This window comes from Bos javanicus, chromosome 9 (assembly GCF_032452875.1).
Source record: "Bos javanicus breed banteng chromosome 9, ARS-OSU_banteng_1.0, whole genome shotgun sequence".
In the NCBI taxonomy this organism is placed as follows: domain Eukaryota; kingdom Metazoa; phylum Chordata; class Mammalia; order Artiodactyla; family Bovidae; genus Bos; species Bos javanicus.
The window spans coordinates 18,851,703-18,866,285 of NC_083876.1; the positions used below are offsets into that span (position 1 = coordinate 18,851,703).

Consider the following 14,583-nt stretch of genomic DNA (forward strand, 5'->3'; position numbering starts at 1 on the left):
ACTGTGAGAAAGAGACTTCTGCTGTTTATAAGCCACCCAGTCAGTGGTATTTTGCTACAGCAGCTTGAGCAGACTCAGACGGATGCTATTCAAAAGACAAAAGGTTCATGTCCGGATTGTTCTCTTTCCCAAGGGCGTGGAGTAGGTCACATACTCTCCTACTTCTTAGCCTACAGAGTGCTCTAATACTACCTAAGCCAACATCTTTCCCAAAAGTGGTCACTTGGGAAAAGAGCATTCGAAACTGTGAAATTCTCAACAAATGGGAAAGTATTTTAATATGAATGTAACTTAGTATTGGCTTCTCAGGTGGCACTAGTGGTAAAGAGCCTGCCTGTCAATATAGGATATCTAAGTGACGTGGGTTCCATTCCTGTGTTAGGAAGATCCCCTGGAGCAGAAAATGACAACCCATTCCAGTGTTCTTGCCTGGAGAATCCACAGGGACAGAGGAGCCTGGTGGGCTATCGTCCATAGGGTCACAGAGTTGGACACGACTGAAGCAACTTGGCACAACACAGCACAACTTAGTATTATTTTGAAACTGGGAACATTTTCAAGGATGAGGCTGAGTTTATGGTTTTTCACTAGTTCTGGTTTAGCAGAATGCCATTCTGTTTATAAGGATTTCAACAAAATAATGTTGCATTAAGTTTTATTATATGGTTGACTATTGCTGGCCACTTCTGGTATAAAGGTTATTAGAAATAATTTTACACTGGCACTCATAGATGATTCTATTAAAATAACATTTTTAAAGGCCATAAAATTAAGAAACAACCCTATATGAATTATTAGAGGGACCATCATGAGACAGACTGTACAAATTCTTTTCATCTTCTGCAGCAAGAAAATAAAACAATGCCTAAATTTAGCAAAGACACTACTAAGAGGCAGGTATTTTGCAGGCAGGAAAACCTTTTATTTTAAACCACAAATAATCAGCAGGTGGCCACAACTATCCATGTTTCATTAAAATCACATAAAACCTAGGTACAAAAGCACCACTGATTATTGCTCTAGAAAAACGGCATGAAAAAATCCAAATACGCACAGTAAAAGCACCACAGGATGCACAGGACTAAATTTTTAAAGCGAGTGCATGGAATACTGAAATCAATTTTACAGACAGCTTCCAATATTAAACTGGTATTTATTTTACTCAAGGATGATGGAAATTTCCAAAAAGCATGACTATGAGAAGGTAAAATGTCCATCCTTATATATTTTTGTATGCCAACTAGTAGAGTCCTAAAAAATTAGCATTTACAAAATACTCGGTAAAAATAGCTTTTAAAAGTTGTCCCAAGAGGTACATAAAATCAACCCCAATTTTCATGACCATTCATTCTCCCTCGTTAGCTACAGATTCAGTTTTCTGTGCCTGTGAAAAAAGAAAGGAAGACAAAAAAGACAAGAGTTACTATTAAAACTACCATAAGCCAAAGACGACTCCACCCGAGCAACATGCACAGTTTGGAACATCTGTTTTTAGCGGCTCTACTGCAAAACCGAGTTCAACTCTGGGTGTAAAAACAGACAAGGCAGGGATATATGACACAAACACTTGGCAGCATTTGTTGCTTTCTGCTTTGCAAACGACCACAAAAGCTTTGCCTGCGGGACTCCCGCGGTTCACGATTAAAGAAAGAGAACACCACACCACTATCTGATGCTAGTCACTGCAAACGTGCAGAATCGGCTACTGTACCCTTAACTCTCACTGTTTCAATCTGCCCCTTTACTGACAGTGTGCTGGGTGGGGTACCTCTGGAGGCTGAGACACTAACAGTTGAGCGAGAGATGTGGATCTGCAATCACATTACAGGCAATAAAGAGACACATTATGAACGTGCGGTCGCCGGCTGAAGGATCCAGCAATTGCTTTCAAGACACTGATTCAATCAGCGGGAGGTGTTTGGGGCAAGTACCTCTTCAGTTTTAGTGTCACCATTTTCAGACGGTGCTGCGGTACCTTCCTTTCCAGCTTCCTGCTTCTCCTCCTTCTTCCCTTTAACACCTTTGCTAACCTTTGCTGCCGGTTCTTTCTAACAGAGGATCAAAGCACAGGGAGACAGAGTGCGTGAGACAGGGTGGGAGGTTGTGTACATTTAGCCAGCCTCCATCCAAACACAAGGGGAAGCACAAACAAGGGTGACGGGGTGGCTCTCAGGGGAAACCGGGAGCCCGGTTCTGCTGAGCTTTGAGTGGGTTACATGGAGGCTCCCGTGAAAATGTAACAGGCAACTCAGGAAATCCACTGGACTTTGACTTCTCCTCAAGTGTGTTTCTGGCGGGCATCCTCTCTTGATACAGTGAGAAGCGGTCCTGCCGTGGGGAGAGCAGCTGCAGGGGGACACAGTGAAGTCAGGGCAGACCCAGCGAGAGCAAGCGCTGCACTTGAGGACCTGGGGCTAGAAGCTGGGAGAGCCCTTGAGAAGGAAGACCCAGAGGAAGAAAAATTCCTGATTTTAAGACCAAGCCAGGACTGCCCTGGTGGTCCAGTGGTTAAGACTCTAATTCGCTCCCAAAGCAGGGGGCCCAGGTTCCATCCCTGGTTTGGGAACTAAGATTCCAGATCGCACAGGCCATGAAGTGTGACCACACCCCCGTCCCCCCACCAAAAAAGACCAAAGCCACAAAAATAACTTCTGCTTCACAATCGCCTTTTCACGCCTCAATATACATCATTTCAAACAATGCACACGCAACAAGGGATGACACTCTGAAGGGCAGAGTAAACAAAAGCCGTTTGGGGGTAAACTTCCTACCCCCGATAATTCTGCACTGCAATTTCCTCATCTGCCAAACAGAATATGTATCCCTACCTTAGTAGGACTGATGTGAGTGTCTATGTGTAGGATGAAAGTGAAAGGCGCTCAGTCGTGTCTGACTCTTTGTGACCCCATGGACTACATAGTCCATGGAATTCTCCAGGCCAGAATACTAGAGCGGGTAGCCTTTCCCTTCTCCAGGGGATCTTCCCAACCCCAGGGATCGAACCCAGGCCTCCTGCATTGCAAGCGGATTCTTTACCCGCTGAGCCACCAGGAAGGCCCACGCATAGGATGAGGGTCTGACATAGGACAAGAGGCTATCCAGGTGGCTCAGTGGGTAAAGAATCTGCCTGCAATGCAGGAGCTGGAGGAGAATGTGGATTCAATCCCCGGGCTGGGAGGATCCCTTGGAGAAGCAAATGGCAATCCACTCCAGTATTCTTGCCTGGAGAATCCCCATGGACAGAGGAGTCTGGCAGGCTACAGTTCATGGGGTCACAAAGAGTCGGACATGACTGAAGCGACTGAGCACACACGCACACAGGACAAGGGCTATGTAACTGCTTGTATTCATTATTTGCTGTGTGTTTATTACTGTGTGTTAGTCGCTCAGTCATGTCCGACTCTTTGCGACCCTGAGGGGTGTTGCCTGCCAGGATCCTCTGTCCATGTGATTCTCCAGGCCAGAATAGTCAAGTGGGCTGCCATTTCCTTCTCCAGGGGATCTTCCTGACCCAGGGATCAAACCCAGGTCTCCTGTTTCCCTGGTGGCTCAGCTGATAAAGAATCCACCTGCAATGCAGGCGGCCTGGGTTAGATCCCTGGGTTGGGAAGATCCCCTGGAGAAGGGAAAGGCTACCCACTCCAGTATTCTGGCCTGGAGAATTCCACGGACTGAATAGTCCTTGGGGTCACAGAGTCAGAAATGACTGAGCGCCTTTCACCTACACTTACCTGCCTTGCAGGCAGACTCTTTATTGTCTGAGCTACAAGGAAGCCTTAATTTTTCCGTAGTATTGATTAATTATTAGTCAGCAGACTGGCCTCCTAAGACCAGTTCTAGGAAGCCAGAAGCCCCTCACAAGTCCTCCACCAGCTGTTGGCAGCAGGCCCAGGCTCACTGTTCCAGAGAACCATCTGAACTGTATGTCTCATGAGGCAGCTACCAAACTCCACCTTGGACATGAGGCTTCTCAGAGTAGCATATGCTCTGACTTCCTTTGCTGTATGGACCAAACGGAAAACAGACTCCCAGCAAAGTGTAAAAACTGTGCTCTCTGCTTTTTGAGAAAGCCTGTCTCCAGCTCGGGTGAGTTTTCTAGTCCAGGCACTGAGCCTGAATCATTAAATGTGATCTTTCCTCGGATGACTCTTGGGATATGGAATTATAATTCATTCACTGTTGAAAAAGCCAAAGCGGGGGAGGGAGCACCTCTTACCTTAGCAGATGTTTTTCTTGGTTTAGGTTCAGGTTTGGGGGGAGCAGGTTTCTGCAAAGATAAATGAAGTTATACAAATACTGAAAAAGACAACCCTCAGCACCAAAAGAAACAGCAACAAGACCGCCAAAGACAACAGTCCATTTTGACTATGATGTTCATTTCAAAAGAAAAAAATGTCCTATTTTCAGCACCAGCAAAAAGACCTCCGCATTTCATGACTATTTTTTTCATCCTGGGTTCTCAAGTCGACGAAAGGTGAGATCCGGAAGTCAATTCACTATTCCCTGGGCCAGAACAACTCTCTGGGAACACGTTTAAGCTTCTGTCTGATGTCTCTTTATTTCCTTTTATCACAGCAATGCAGCAAGAGGAACGACTCAGGCCCTCGGCCAAATGACTCTGTGAATTTGGTTCACACCGGCCTTCCAAACAGTCTAGAAATCCTAGCACCATCACAGGCGAAGCCCATCTGGGAATGAAGAGAGCTGCCCATGAAGTATTCCAAAACCAGTTCCAAATTCTCCCACCTCTGATGCGGGTTTCAAATGCCTGTCTGAGCTTGAGCTTCTTCCTACTTTTCTCTTCCAAGGCCAGTTCAAGGTGAACAGAATCTCCTGGCCACCCAGACCCTGGGCTCCCTAGAGTCTGTTATTAGGAACACAATTATGATGAGGCAGTGCTCACCGTGTGTGTGTGTGTTCAGTCACTTCAGCCGTGTCCGACTCTTTGTGACCTTATGGACTGTAGCCCACCAGACTCCTCTGTTCGTGGAATTCTCCAGGCAAGAATACTGGAGTGGGTTGCTGCGCCCTCCTCCAGGGGATCTTCCCGACCCAGGGATCGAACCTGTGTCTCTTATATCTCCTGTACTGGCAGGCAGGTTCTTTACCACTAGCGCTACCTGGGAAGCTCACAAGGTATACTGTTAGCTCCCAGAGTTCCAAGATCTTTCACAGACCTTACTAGCCAAAGGGCCCACCAGGCGACTTCTTTTTTTTCTGGCCTTGTGTGTTTCTCCCCACTCCTGGGAGCAGTGGCCCCCTGCCCTGTGGCTCCAGGTCCCTCCACACAAGGCTTCAGCCTGGCTGCTTCCTAAGGACCTGAGATGGGTACAAAGAGACACGGGGGCAGTTTAAACCTGTGGTTTTTCTAAAGCTATCTTAGGGCAAATATTTCTCTCGCTCATGGAGCTAGGAAAAAATTATACCTCTCTCCTGGCACCAGGGAGCATGGTTTTTAAATAGAAAACACTGCCCAGAGTACCTCCTCCACGCCCCCACCCCATCCCCTCCCCCCATGGAGAAACACACGTTCCCCCAGTGCCTCCAGGCGTCCAGGGCCATGCCGAATCTGGCCCTTTCCATCAAGGTCATAAACTGAAATTATATTCACTTCAATTCCGGAAGACTGGTCGTTGGACATAACCTCTCAAATAAGAAAAGGAAATTGGGCTTGAAAGGCAGGGGCTGTTTTCCTTAATCCTCTGACCACCATAAATTTGCTCCCCAAATATATCAGCTTGCATAGCTCCTAAATTTTCAGGATATAAAACATTTTACTTCAGGCTTTGATACACTGTACTAACATGTCCTTGTTTTCTCAATTTACAGCAAGACGGACCTTTTCCCCCTAAACTCAGTATTGGTGTTTCAATGGGACAGGAAATGGTGATGTTTTTGTAGTCTGTAATCCCACCGGCTTCCGAGGCTCTGCGTCAGCACCTCGGGCCATACTGTCAGTGGAAGATATTATATTGCTGGACCCTGGTGCTCAACAGAGGCCTTGTTTTATATTTTGGTTTTTGACTTAAAGGTCTGCCCCCCCTTGATAGGCTAGACATCCATGCAATACAATGGCTTTCAGCATAATCTACAGGAAAATCTAAAAGAGTTAAGACACAGCTTTTCAACCACAGTGAAAATCACACCACTGGACACGTGTAACATCTTTTGTGTTGGTGTATTGTGTTGGTATTGTAGCAAAATCTGGATTAACTATGTACACACACAAACACACCGCCCAGGTCTTAACCTTCCAGGTGACTCTGTTGCTGCTTCTTAGCTTGGGCCTCATGTGGCGCTAGTAGTGAAGAACCTGCCTACCAACGCAGGAGACACAGGAGACGTGATCCTTGGGTCAGGAAGATCCCTTGCAGAAGAAAATGGCAACCTACTCCAATGTTCTTGTCTGGAGCACCCATGGACAGAGGAGCCTGGTGGGCTGCAGTCCATGGGGTCACAAAGAATCAGACACACCTGAAGTGACTTCCACGCACACATGTGGAACACTGGCTCAACCCAACCTAAACCCATACTTCCGAACTTGAGAATGGTTCCAATACCTTTTTCTTTCCTTTTCTTTTAAATTTGTGAAACAAGTTTAGCAAAAATATATTGAGAAGAAAAGCCAGAAACTGATATATATTTTTTTAATTTGTGAAGTTTTCAATATCCATTTTGGCTTGGATTCCCTGCATTGTGCCAGGCACAGGTGTGGGCTGAGAAGAAAGCCAGGCTCCCTTGAAGGTCCCAGTGCCATCCAGTACGGGCTGTGAGCCAAGAGGTCAATGCCTTTCCCCCTGCATCTTAGTGGGCAGCGCACGTCCCCCTCCAGAGAGCTGGGCTGACCGGTCTTGGCAGGAGGAGGCCGGGCACACGAACAGGCTGGGCGGAAGGAGCACCGGATTCAGCCAGGAGCATGGCAGGGTGAGGAAGGCTGGGGCACAGTCTTGTAAGGCTTGATCACTGCCCATCCCAGCTTCAATGCTCTTAACCCACGACCCTTCCTTGGGCTTGGGCCGGAGAGGGAGACCCCAGGTGGCAGACTGGAAATGGTCCCTTTTTTTTTTTTAAAAGATTCTCTGCTTCTGAAATGAGGCTACAGCCTATGGATTCAGAGGACTTCCAGAACATTCTGACTAAGGTATGGATTTTCTCTTTCTCATGGAGAGAGAATCAAGACTTCTTGTCTCCTTTGGTACATTAGGTACAGAATAGGAGATGAGGGCTTTGCTAATAACGTCACTCTACATCACACGGCTCCAGCCATATCAAACAACTTCCTGGGCTTCGTATGCTTGCTCGCTGGGCTGGCCACCTTTCTTTACCAGCGTATTTGATTAAGTGAATTGCTTGGCAACACTTGTCAAACCTGCTCGAAATCCTGACCCAGGTAATTTCCAAAAAGGAAATTAAACAAAGCTCAAGGGAAACACCACCTTAGTCTTCATTCTGCTGCCGTGGATAGGAGGAATGTGTGTTCGTAAGAGCTAACAACAGTGGGGTCCAAAGTACTCACCGCTGACAACCTGGCAGACCGTCTGGTGGGCTACAAAGGAAAAGAAACACAAAACATAATTCTTCGTGATTTTGCACAATCAAGCTGATTTTTTAAAAAGTTCACTCTTACTGTCTTACTTTGTTGACAGAATAGTACGCATGAGTCCCATTAATCCCCCACCTCAACCCCCGGTGAGCACAGTTAAACATACCCCAAGTGCCCTGAACACTGGAACATTCCAGAAGTGTCTGTAAAGAGGTGCAGGTGCAGTGTTCAAAGAAACGGCCTCTCACAGGGGAGGGCGCCGTGGGCAAGGCCGGGAAGACGCATTTAGGCTGCAACCCAAAGCACCATCTACTGTGTGATAAAATGGGCCGCGGGGGCACTGAGGCGCTACTTCAGAACCAGTCCAGTCTGACGCGCATTCCTCACGAACGGAACCGAAGCTTAAAAATTTACACAAAAAGAGACTTATATAATTGTGCGGAAACCGAAATAGCAGGAGTCCCCTCCCTGGTTACTATGTTAGAAAAGAGAAGGACTACAAATCTTAGGCAGTTAACAACCACAGCTTCCTTTTACCTGTAACAAAATAAACACAATGATTGATCTATGAAATGCACATCGCTGAAAGATTATTTATTATTTATTATTTACTCTATTTAAGAGTAAAAAGCTCTTTTCATTTGGAAGTTTACAAATTTAGAGGACCTGTTGAGATTAGAATTTTTCAAGGAAATCTTTTTCCTCAAGGATGGTGCAACTTCACAGCAAAGGAGATGGTAAAGAAAATTACTAAGAGCAGAAATGTTCTACATATTTCAGAAAAACGCACATACAACTGATACTCTGCTCCTCACCCACCAAAGACAGAGCCTCAAGGGATTTCACTTTCTACAAGTACAACTTCCTTTCTTTATAAGTGTTCCAGGAGCAAATACTCCTCCCGTTCTCTTCGGTCCATCTAGAACAGTGTACCACCTAACATATAGTAGATATGCAAGTACACTCATTAAAAAAAAAAAAGGAACTCAAGCTTTTCTCTAATCTGCTGCCTTATGCGGACTCTGCCTCATGACAGTAACTTAAAGGTCTCAAATAATCTTTTTGACGGTCAGCGCAAATGATCAGCAGGAACCTGGCTCACAATTCCAAGGAATCATGGAATTCTCAAGTCAGTCTGGGTGAGCTGGTCAAGGCCAAAGGGCCTTGGAGTGTTTCTTGCCATCTCCACATCGAAGAATTTTCTTGCTGAAAATAGCCAGAGGAAGCTAAAGCTGTCTTTCTTTAAACTACAGAAGGAAATGAAGGGCCAGAGCCTCCAGGAATAACTTTAACCCTGGGTTCGCGTGCACAGCTCAGAGCTGGACTTCAGGTGGGTGGGCAGAAGTGTCGAGTCAGAAGACCGTGCAGACACGTCGCTGCACAGGGTCAGGGGGTGCACAGCGCGACACACAATGCGGGTCTTCCCTCCCGCCCCTCGTCTGTAACCCTTCTGCACGGAACCATCTTCTCTAGCACTTCTGTAGCTCTGATGCCTCGCGGGGGCCCTCAGCAAACATGGAAGTGACTGGACGGGGTGAGCAACAGACACGCACAGCAAGAGTGAACTCGCAGGGAGCGGTGCCAAGGCCACTAGTTACTTAGGATCCAGTTTGGAGCCTGAAAAGGGGCCAACAGGTTAACCATTATTTACAACTGCCTCCCTATCAACCAACGAGCTGTTCTGAGTAAGAGCTCATTGAAGGGAAGCCAGATCCTGTGAAAAATTTCCCAACTCGATGGTTCTCTGCTCCCTCCCTCTCCAGGCAAGAGGGGAACACACGAAGAGGCAGAGTGATGTCACACCCCCACCCCCACCCCGGGATTTCCAGAGGCATTCCAACAGAGCACTGGCCTGCCAGCTGTTCCCATCCAAATGACTCACTACCTTTTCATAATTCAGGTCCAGTACAAGAGTTTCAAAATAAAAAGCCTACAGAACGCAAGAAAACAAAGTCTGCCTTTCTAGGCTATCTAAATGGAGCCATATCTAAAAAGCATATATTTTACAGTAAAATGATTTTATGACTTCCTGCCTAAAATTTACCAGCTCTTCTTTCTATGTCAGGGAGGGAAAAAAAAAAAAAAACAAACAACAACTTCTCTTAAATATTCTTCTCTTAAACCATCCTAAGAGATGCTCTTTCTCACTGCAGAGAGGGGAGGCTGAAACAAACTTTCGCTCACAGTCAGTAGTACTGACTTTGCACCAAGTGTGTATACCTTCCTGGAAAGTTTCATCACATTTCACAAATCTTCCTACAAATGACCGGACTGTATTTACTGGATATAAAATAGACCAGGCTGCTCTTCTCCCTTCTTTCAAACACTAGAATTCAAAGTATTCATTTGAGACTCACATTGTGGGACAGAACTACTATTTTAAAAAAAGATAAGATTTAAAATAAAAGATAAGATTTTAAAAAAAAAAGATAAGAATTTCTCTCAATAAACAAGGCTTTACTATATAGCACAAGGAACTATATTCAATATCTTGTAATACAGTGGAAAGAATTTTAAAAAAGAATATAGATGTATACATATATGTGTATCACCAAATCATTTTGTTATGTGCCTGAAACACAATATGGTAAATCAACTATACGTCAATTAAAAAAAAGTGTCTTTCCGTTTGTTGATTGTGAATCCGCAGGAAAAGTGGCCAAAAGAGCAGTTCTCAGGGGGAAAAAGGAAGGCTTTTAGAATGATGGGTCGTTAAGAGTTATAGAAAAAACGTGAGGGTTTGTTACTGCGGTACACAGGTGCTGGACAAAATGGAATTATTCAGAAGGCATTGATTGATCACCTGATAAACTCCCTAGGCTGGACAAAATTATCGTGAGGGCTACTACGAAAGATACGGAGTTTTTAATGTCCTGCAAAAGCAACACAGAAGTCTGATCTCAATATGACAGAATTCCCTGGGAGAGCTAGAGACAAGCAGAATCACTGGACTTAGCTGAATACTGCTCAAAACATATACGCCATTCCAGTGGAACTGAGAAGTATATTTACTTTTATGAGACTTCTTAATGCTTCTGTGCTTCACCATGCACTTCCAAGCAAAGCCCACAAGTCAAGTTGCTTTTAACTTTCATAAACAAATGAAGAGCTAGGTCGAATTTCCCTTCTTTGCAGAATTGAGAAGTGGAGCAGGATGCGTATCAGGGTCTTGACTGGAGGACGGAGAAGACAGAGAAAAGGCACTGGGTGACCAGATTCTTTTTTTTTTGGGGGGGGGGGTGGGCCATGACATGTGGCACGAGGGATCTTATATAGCTTCCTGACCAGAGATTGAACCCGGGCCTCCGGCACTGGGAGTGCAGAGTCTTAACCACTGGACCACCACGAAGTCCCATGACCAGATTTACAATGACCCCAAAAGGGGCATGAGGACAGGGGATTTTGAGTCAGAAGACTCAGACGGCTTTCCTGGTGCTGCAACTGACAAGGTGTGACACCTGAAGGAAAAGTATGTTATTTCTCTGAGAACCTTTTCCGCTCTTGTTATATGGGGATAACAACTCGTGCCTCTGTTGACCAAAACAGTGCTTCTCTGACATAAATTACTCCCTCTGATTGCTTTTTCTTCATAGCAGATTTCTGATCATTTTATTTTCTCTCTCTTTCTCCCTTCTACAGCGGAAGCTCCATGAAGGCAGAGAGACTTTTGCTCCTTTGTTCACTATGCAATCTGCACAGCCTGGCGCATTCAAGTGTTCCATACGTCTTGTGGTTGCTTTGGTCGGAATGCTGTTGCTGTTGTTCAGTCGTTAAGTCAGTCGTGTCTGACTCTTCGCAACCCCCTGGACTCCAGCATATCAGGCTTCCCTATTCTTCACCATCTCCCAGAGTCTGCTCAAACTCATGTCCACTGAGTCAGTGATGCCATTCAGCCATCTCATCCTCTGTCACCCCCTTCCCCACCTGCCCTCAATCTCCCCGAGTATTAGGGTCTTTTCCAATGAGTCGGCTCTGTGCATGGCCAACTATCTCTATGGAAATCCCGAAGTGCTCTCTCCCCTTATTCCAGGGTTAAATTAAGGGTCAGCTCAAACAATGGAGGTGAAAATCTGCCCAGTGTAATGACAGTAGCCTATCACTTTGGTCATTTATTGTCCAGATACTATACTCTGCACTATGCCCTTCAAATACCGTGGAGAAGATTTTTAAAAGGGGATCCTCCTTTGTAACTGATATTTATTGAATGTAGACTAGGCTGGGCATACTCAGTGACATAACTAGAAAACCCCATCAATTCAGCGGGGAAAATCAATCAATATATGATCAAATAGTTCTTATCCCAAAGCACTTCTAATTAACCAACCTTTCCACTTTTTAAACAATTGTGTTGGTGTCCTGAAGACAAATCATAAGTTTTAATCTGGTCCTGATTTAAATGATAGGAAGAGTCTTTTCTAGGAAAGATTTCTGATAGCAGTAAGATAATACATGCAATCAAATAGAACATTAAAAATAATAATGTAAAAATATAAGTAATAAAAATTCTGAGGCTAAAAGAATATGCATAAGACAACTGTATGAGCAAAAATCTTGTTCATATATTCTAACCAGCTTGCTTTTAGTGTTGAAAGGAGGGAAAAGATGTTTTCACTATCCATGATCTGTTGTACGTAATGGTTTCTAGGTTTTCTGACAGATCAATTTAAATAGCAGTCCCCAAGGAGAAACCCAAATGCATTTGTGCCCAAACCTAAAAACATTAAGGCGTATTACACTTAGTCAACTGTCCTACAGATTACATTTCACCATTTTCCAGAAAACTCAAGCGCTGAAACTTTGGTATAACATTTTTTTGTTTGTTTCTACCATTTGTTTAGTGACTTGACCTTGGATTGCCAGTTTTACCTCCCAAGCTCTGCTAGACACTGAAAACTGGGTAAATGCATGGCGGGGACTCGGCTATAAGCAGTTCTGTTTGTTCTGCTTTTGAATTATTTCTTTACAGATTCTGTTGAAGATTTTCCATTCGGCCGAACAAACTTCCTTTTACAAATCATGTGTAGGGGTTTTGCTCTCATGACAACCTCTGAATTATTAACACAATATGAGTCACCCAATCAAAGAATCTGTAACTAGATATTGTTTTCGTCTCTCTCGTGACCCCTTTTAGTTTATAAGTTCAAGGGTTAAGAGCTGCAGTGTTTCCACACACTGTAAAGCTCTGTGCAAAAGGGAATGGCTGTCATCACAGTAACCATCTCATTTGCTACTTTTCTAGCTCATCTCCTTTTAGAAGTTCATGATATTGCCATGGAAGGTCAAATGCAAGTATCTCTTCCAAGTTCCTAGCCTTTTGGAGTTTTCTGTATTTTCACACAGAGCTTCTTTGACTTATTATCTAATTATCCCAAACCCTAAGAATTTTCCTGGTTAAAAATAAAAAACTTTAAAATTCTGACATTTTACGTATCTTTTGTAATTTTTGACTTTAGAAGACGACCGCTTTTAGGCAAATACTCAGAACCCAAACGGTAATTTATAGTTCACTCACTGGAGTGGAGAATTTATTAAATCAACAGTCTTTCATTTCCTTACTGTGAAAGGCACACTTTGTTCTCCTTGATGAATTTACCTATTATCTCACTCTTTGCCCAGGAGGAATTCTCAGTATCTGCTTTAACAGACAGCAGTACTCACAAGCAGAAACATAAACACAGTAAGTGGAAAACACCTCCTGAGTGCCCCTGACTGAAACCTGCCCAGGCCCAGGGCAGTGACACAGCCACAGGTCTGTCTCTGGTTTACATAGTCTCAGCAATCCGGTTTAGAAGAGGAGTCATTCAGACGCAGACAGTCGTAACAACACTAGAAGTTCCAGTTAATGATTAAATACGGGATGTCAAAGATACACTTACCTCCTGTTTAGTTACTTTGGATCCATCCTTCCCCTCTGTATTCTCTGGAGACTAAAAAGAAAATATTTGGGTGAATTGTATTTAAGTTGGAAAATGCATATTAAAAGACCACATAAGTCAATGATAATCTCCAGGGAAAAGAAAATTTGTAAAAGGATACGTTTTACACACACACACACACACACACACACACACACAGAGCATTTATCTGCATAACTGCTCTAATATTAAACCAGAATTGTTGCAAGAACTGATCTGAGCCCCTGTTCTCAATGTACATTCACTTGAAGCAATTTTCATTGATTTCTCTTACCACCGGGGGAAAAGAACAGGGAGCCAATAGTCACTTTGTTCCCTAAGATGAGAGCAGGAAAAGCCCAGGCCAAGGGCAAAACTGTTATTTTCACCCCATACTCGACTAGCTTTGATTCTAGCCCATTTCCTGATAAGACCTGACACATTTATCATGAATTCCCATTTTTCCATCAGTAACTCCAGGGTCTCTCCCACACTCCCGGCCCCAGTGGAATGGCCCAGCACCCAGCCACCCTAGCTGATTTCTTTCCAGAGTTTGATCCATCCCCCCAGGCAGCATCTGCCCACTCTTGTGATAGCGCAAACCTGACTCCTTTCCAGACTCCATAAATACACTTAGATTTATAAGGCAAATCAATTATGTCAATATATTTTTATTGGCTATACAATAAATAAGATGAAAACAATAATAATCAGAAAATTAAAACTATTTGACACAACACAGGAATAGAGTGGGTTTCCCAAGTGGCGCTAGTAGTAAAGAACCTGCCTCCCAGTGCAGGAGACTTGAGAGGTGGGTTCAATCCCTGGGTGGGGAAGAACCCCTGCAGAAGGGAACGGCTACCCACTCCAGTATTCTTGCCTGGAGAATCCCATGGACAGAGGAGCCTAGCGGGCTACGGTCCATAGGGTCGCAAAGAGTTGGACACAACTGAAGTGACTCATCGGACAAGCACGCAGGAATAGAGGAGTGGCTCAGACAGTAAAGAATCTGCTTGTAATGTAGGAGAACCAGATTTGGTCCTTGGGTCGGGAAGATGTCCTGGAGAATGGAAGGGCTACCCACTTCAGTACTCTTGTCTGGAGAATTCCATGGACAGAGAAGCCTGGTGGGGCTACACTCCACAG

At 44.6% G+C, this 14,583-nt stretch overlaps 1 protein-coding gene across 6 annotated transcripts in view; it reads right to left on the reverse strand.

The window, feature by feature from the left end:
- Positions 1 to 900: 900 nt before the first annotated feature.
- The window catches only part of HMGN3 (high mobility group nucleosomal binding domain 3), a 36,217-nt gene continuing 22,534 nt past the window's right edge, over positions 901 to 14,583 (reverse strand). The window contains exons 2-7 of one of the 6 annotated variants that reach the window (XM_061427269.1): positions 13,420 to 13,470; positions 7,517 to 7,546; positions 4,217 to 4,267; positions 1,932 to 2,048; positions 1,712 to 1,811; positions 901 to 1,384 (exon numbers count right to left, since the gene is read on the reverse strand). In XM_061427269.1, coding sequence (XP_061283253.1) covers positions 1,371 to 1,384; positions 1,712 to 1,811; positions 1,932 to 2,048; positions 4,217 to 4,267; positions 7,517 to 7,546; positions 13,420 to 13,470 — 363 coding nt within the window. In that variant the 3' untranslated portion in view covers positions 901 to 1,370. The other 5 variants (XM_061427273.1, XM_061427268.1, XM_061427274.1 and 2 more) reach the window with 5 other exon arrangements.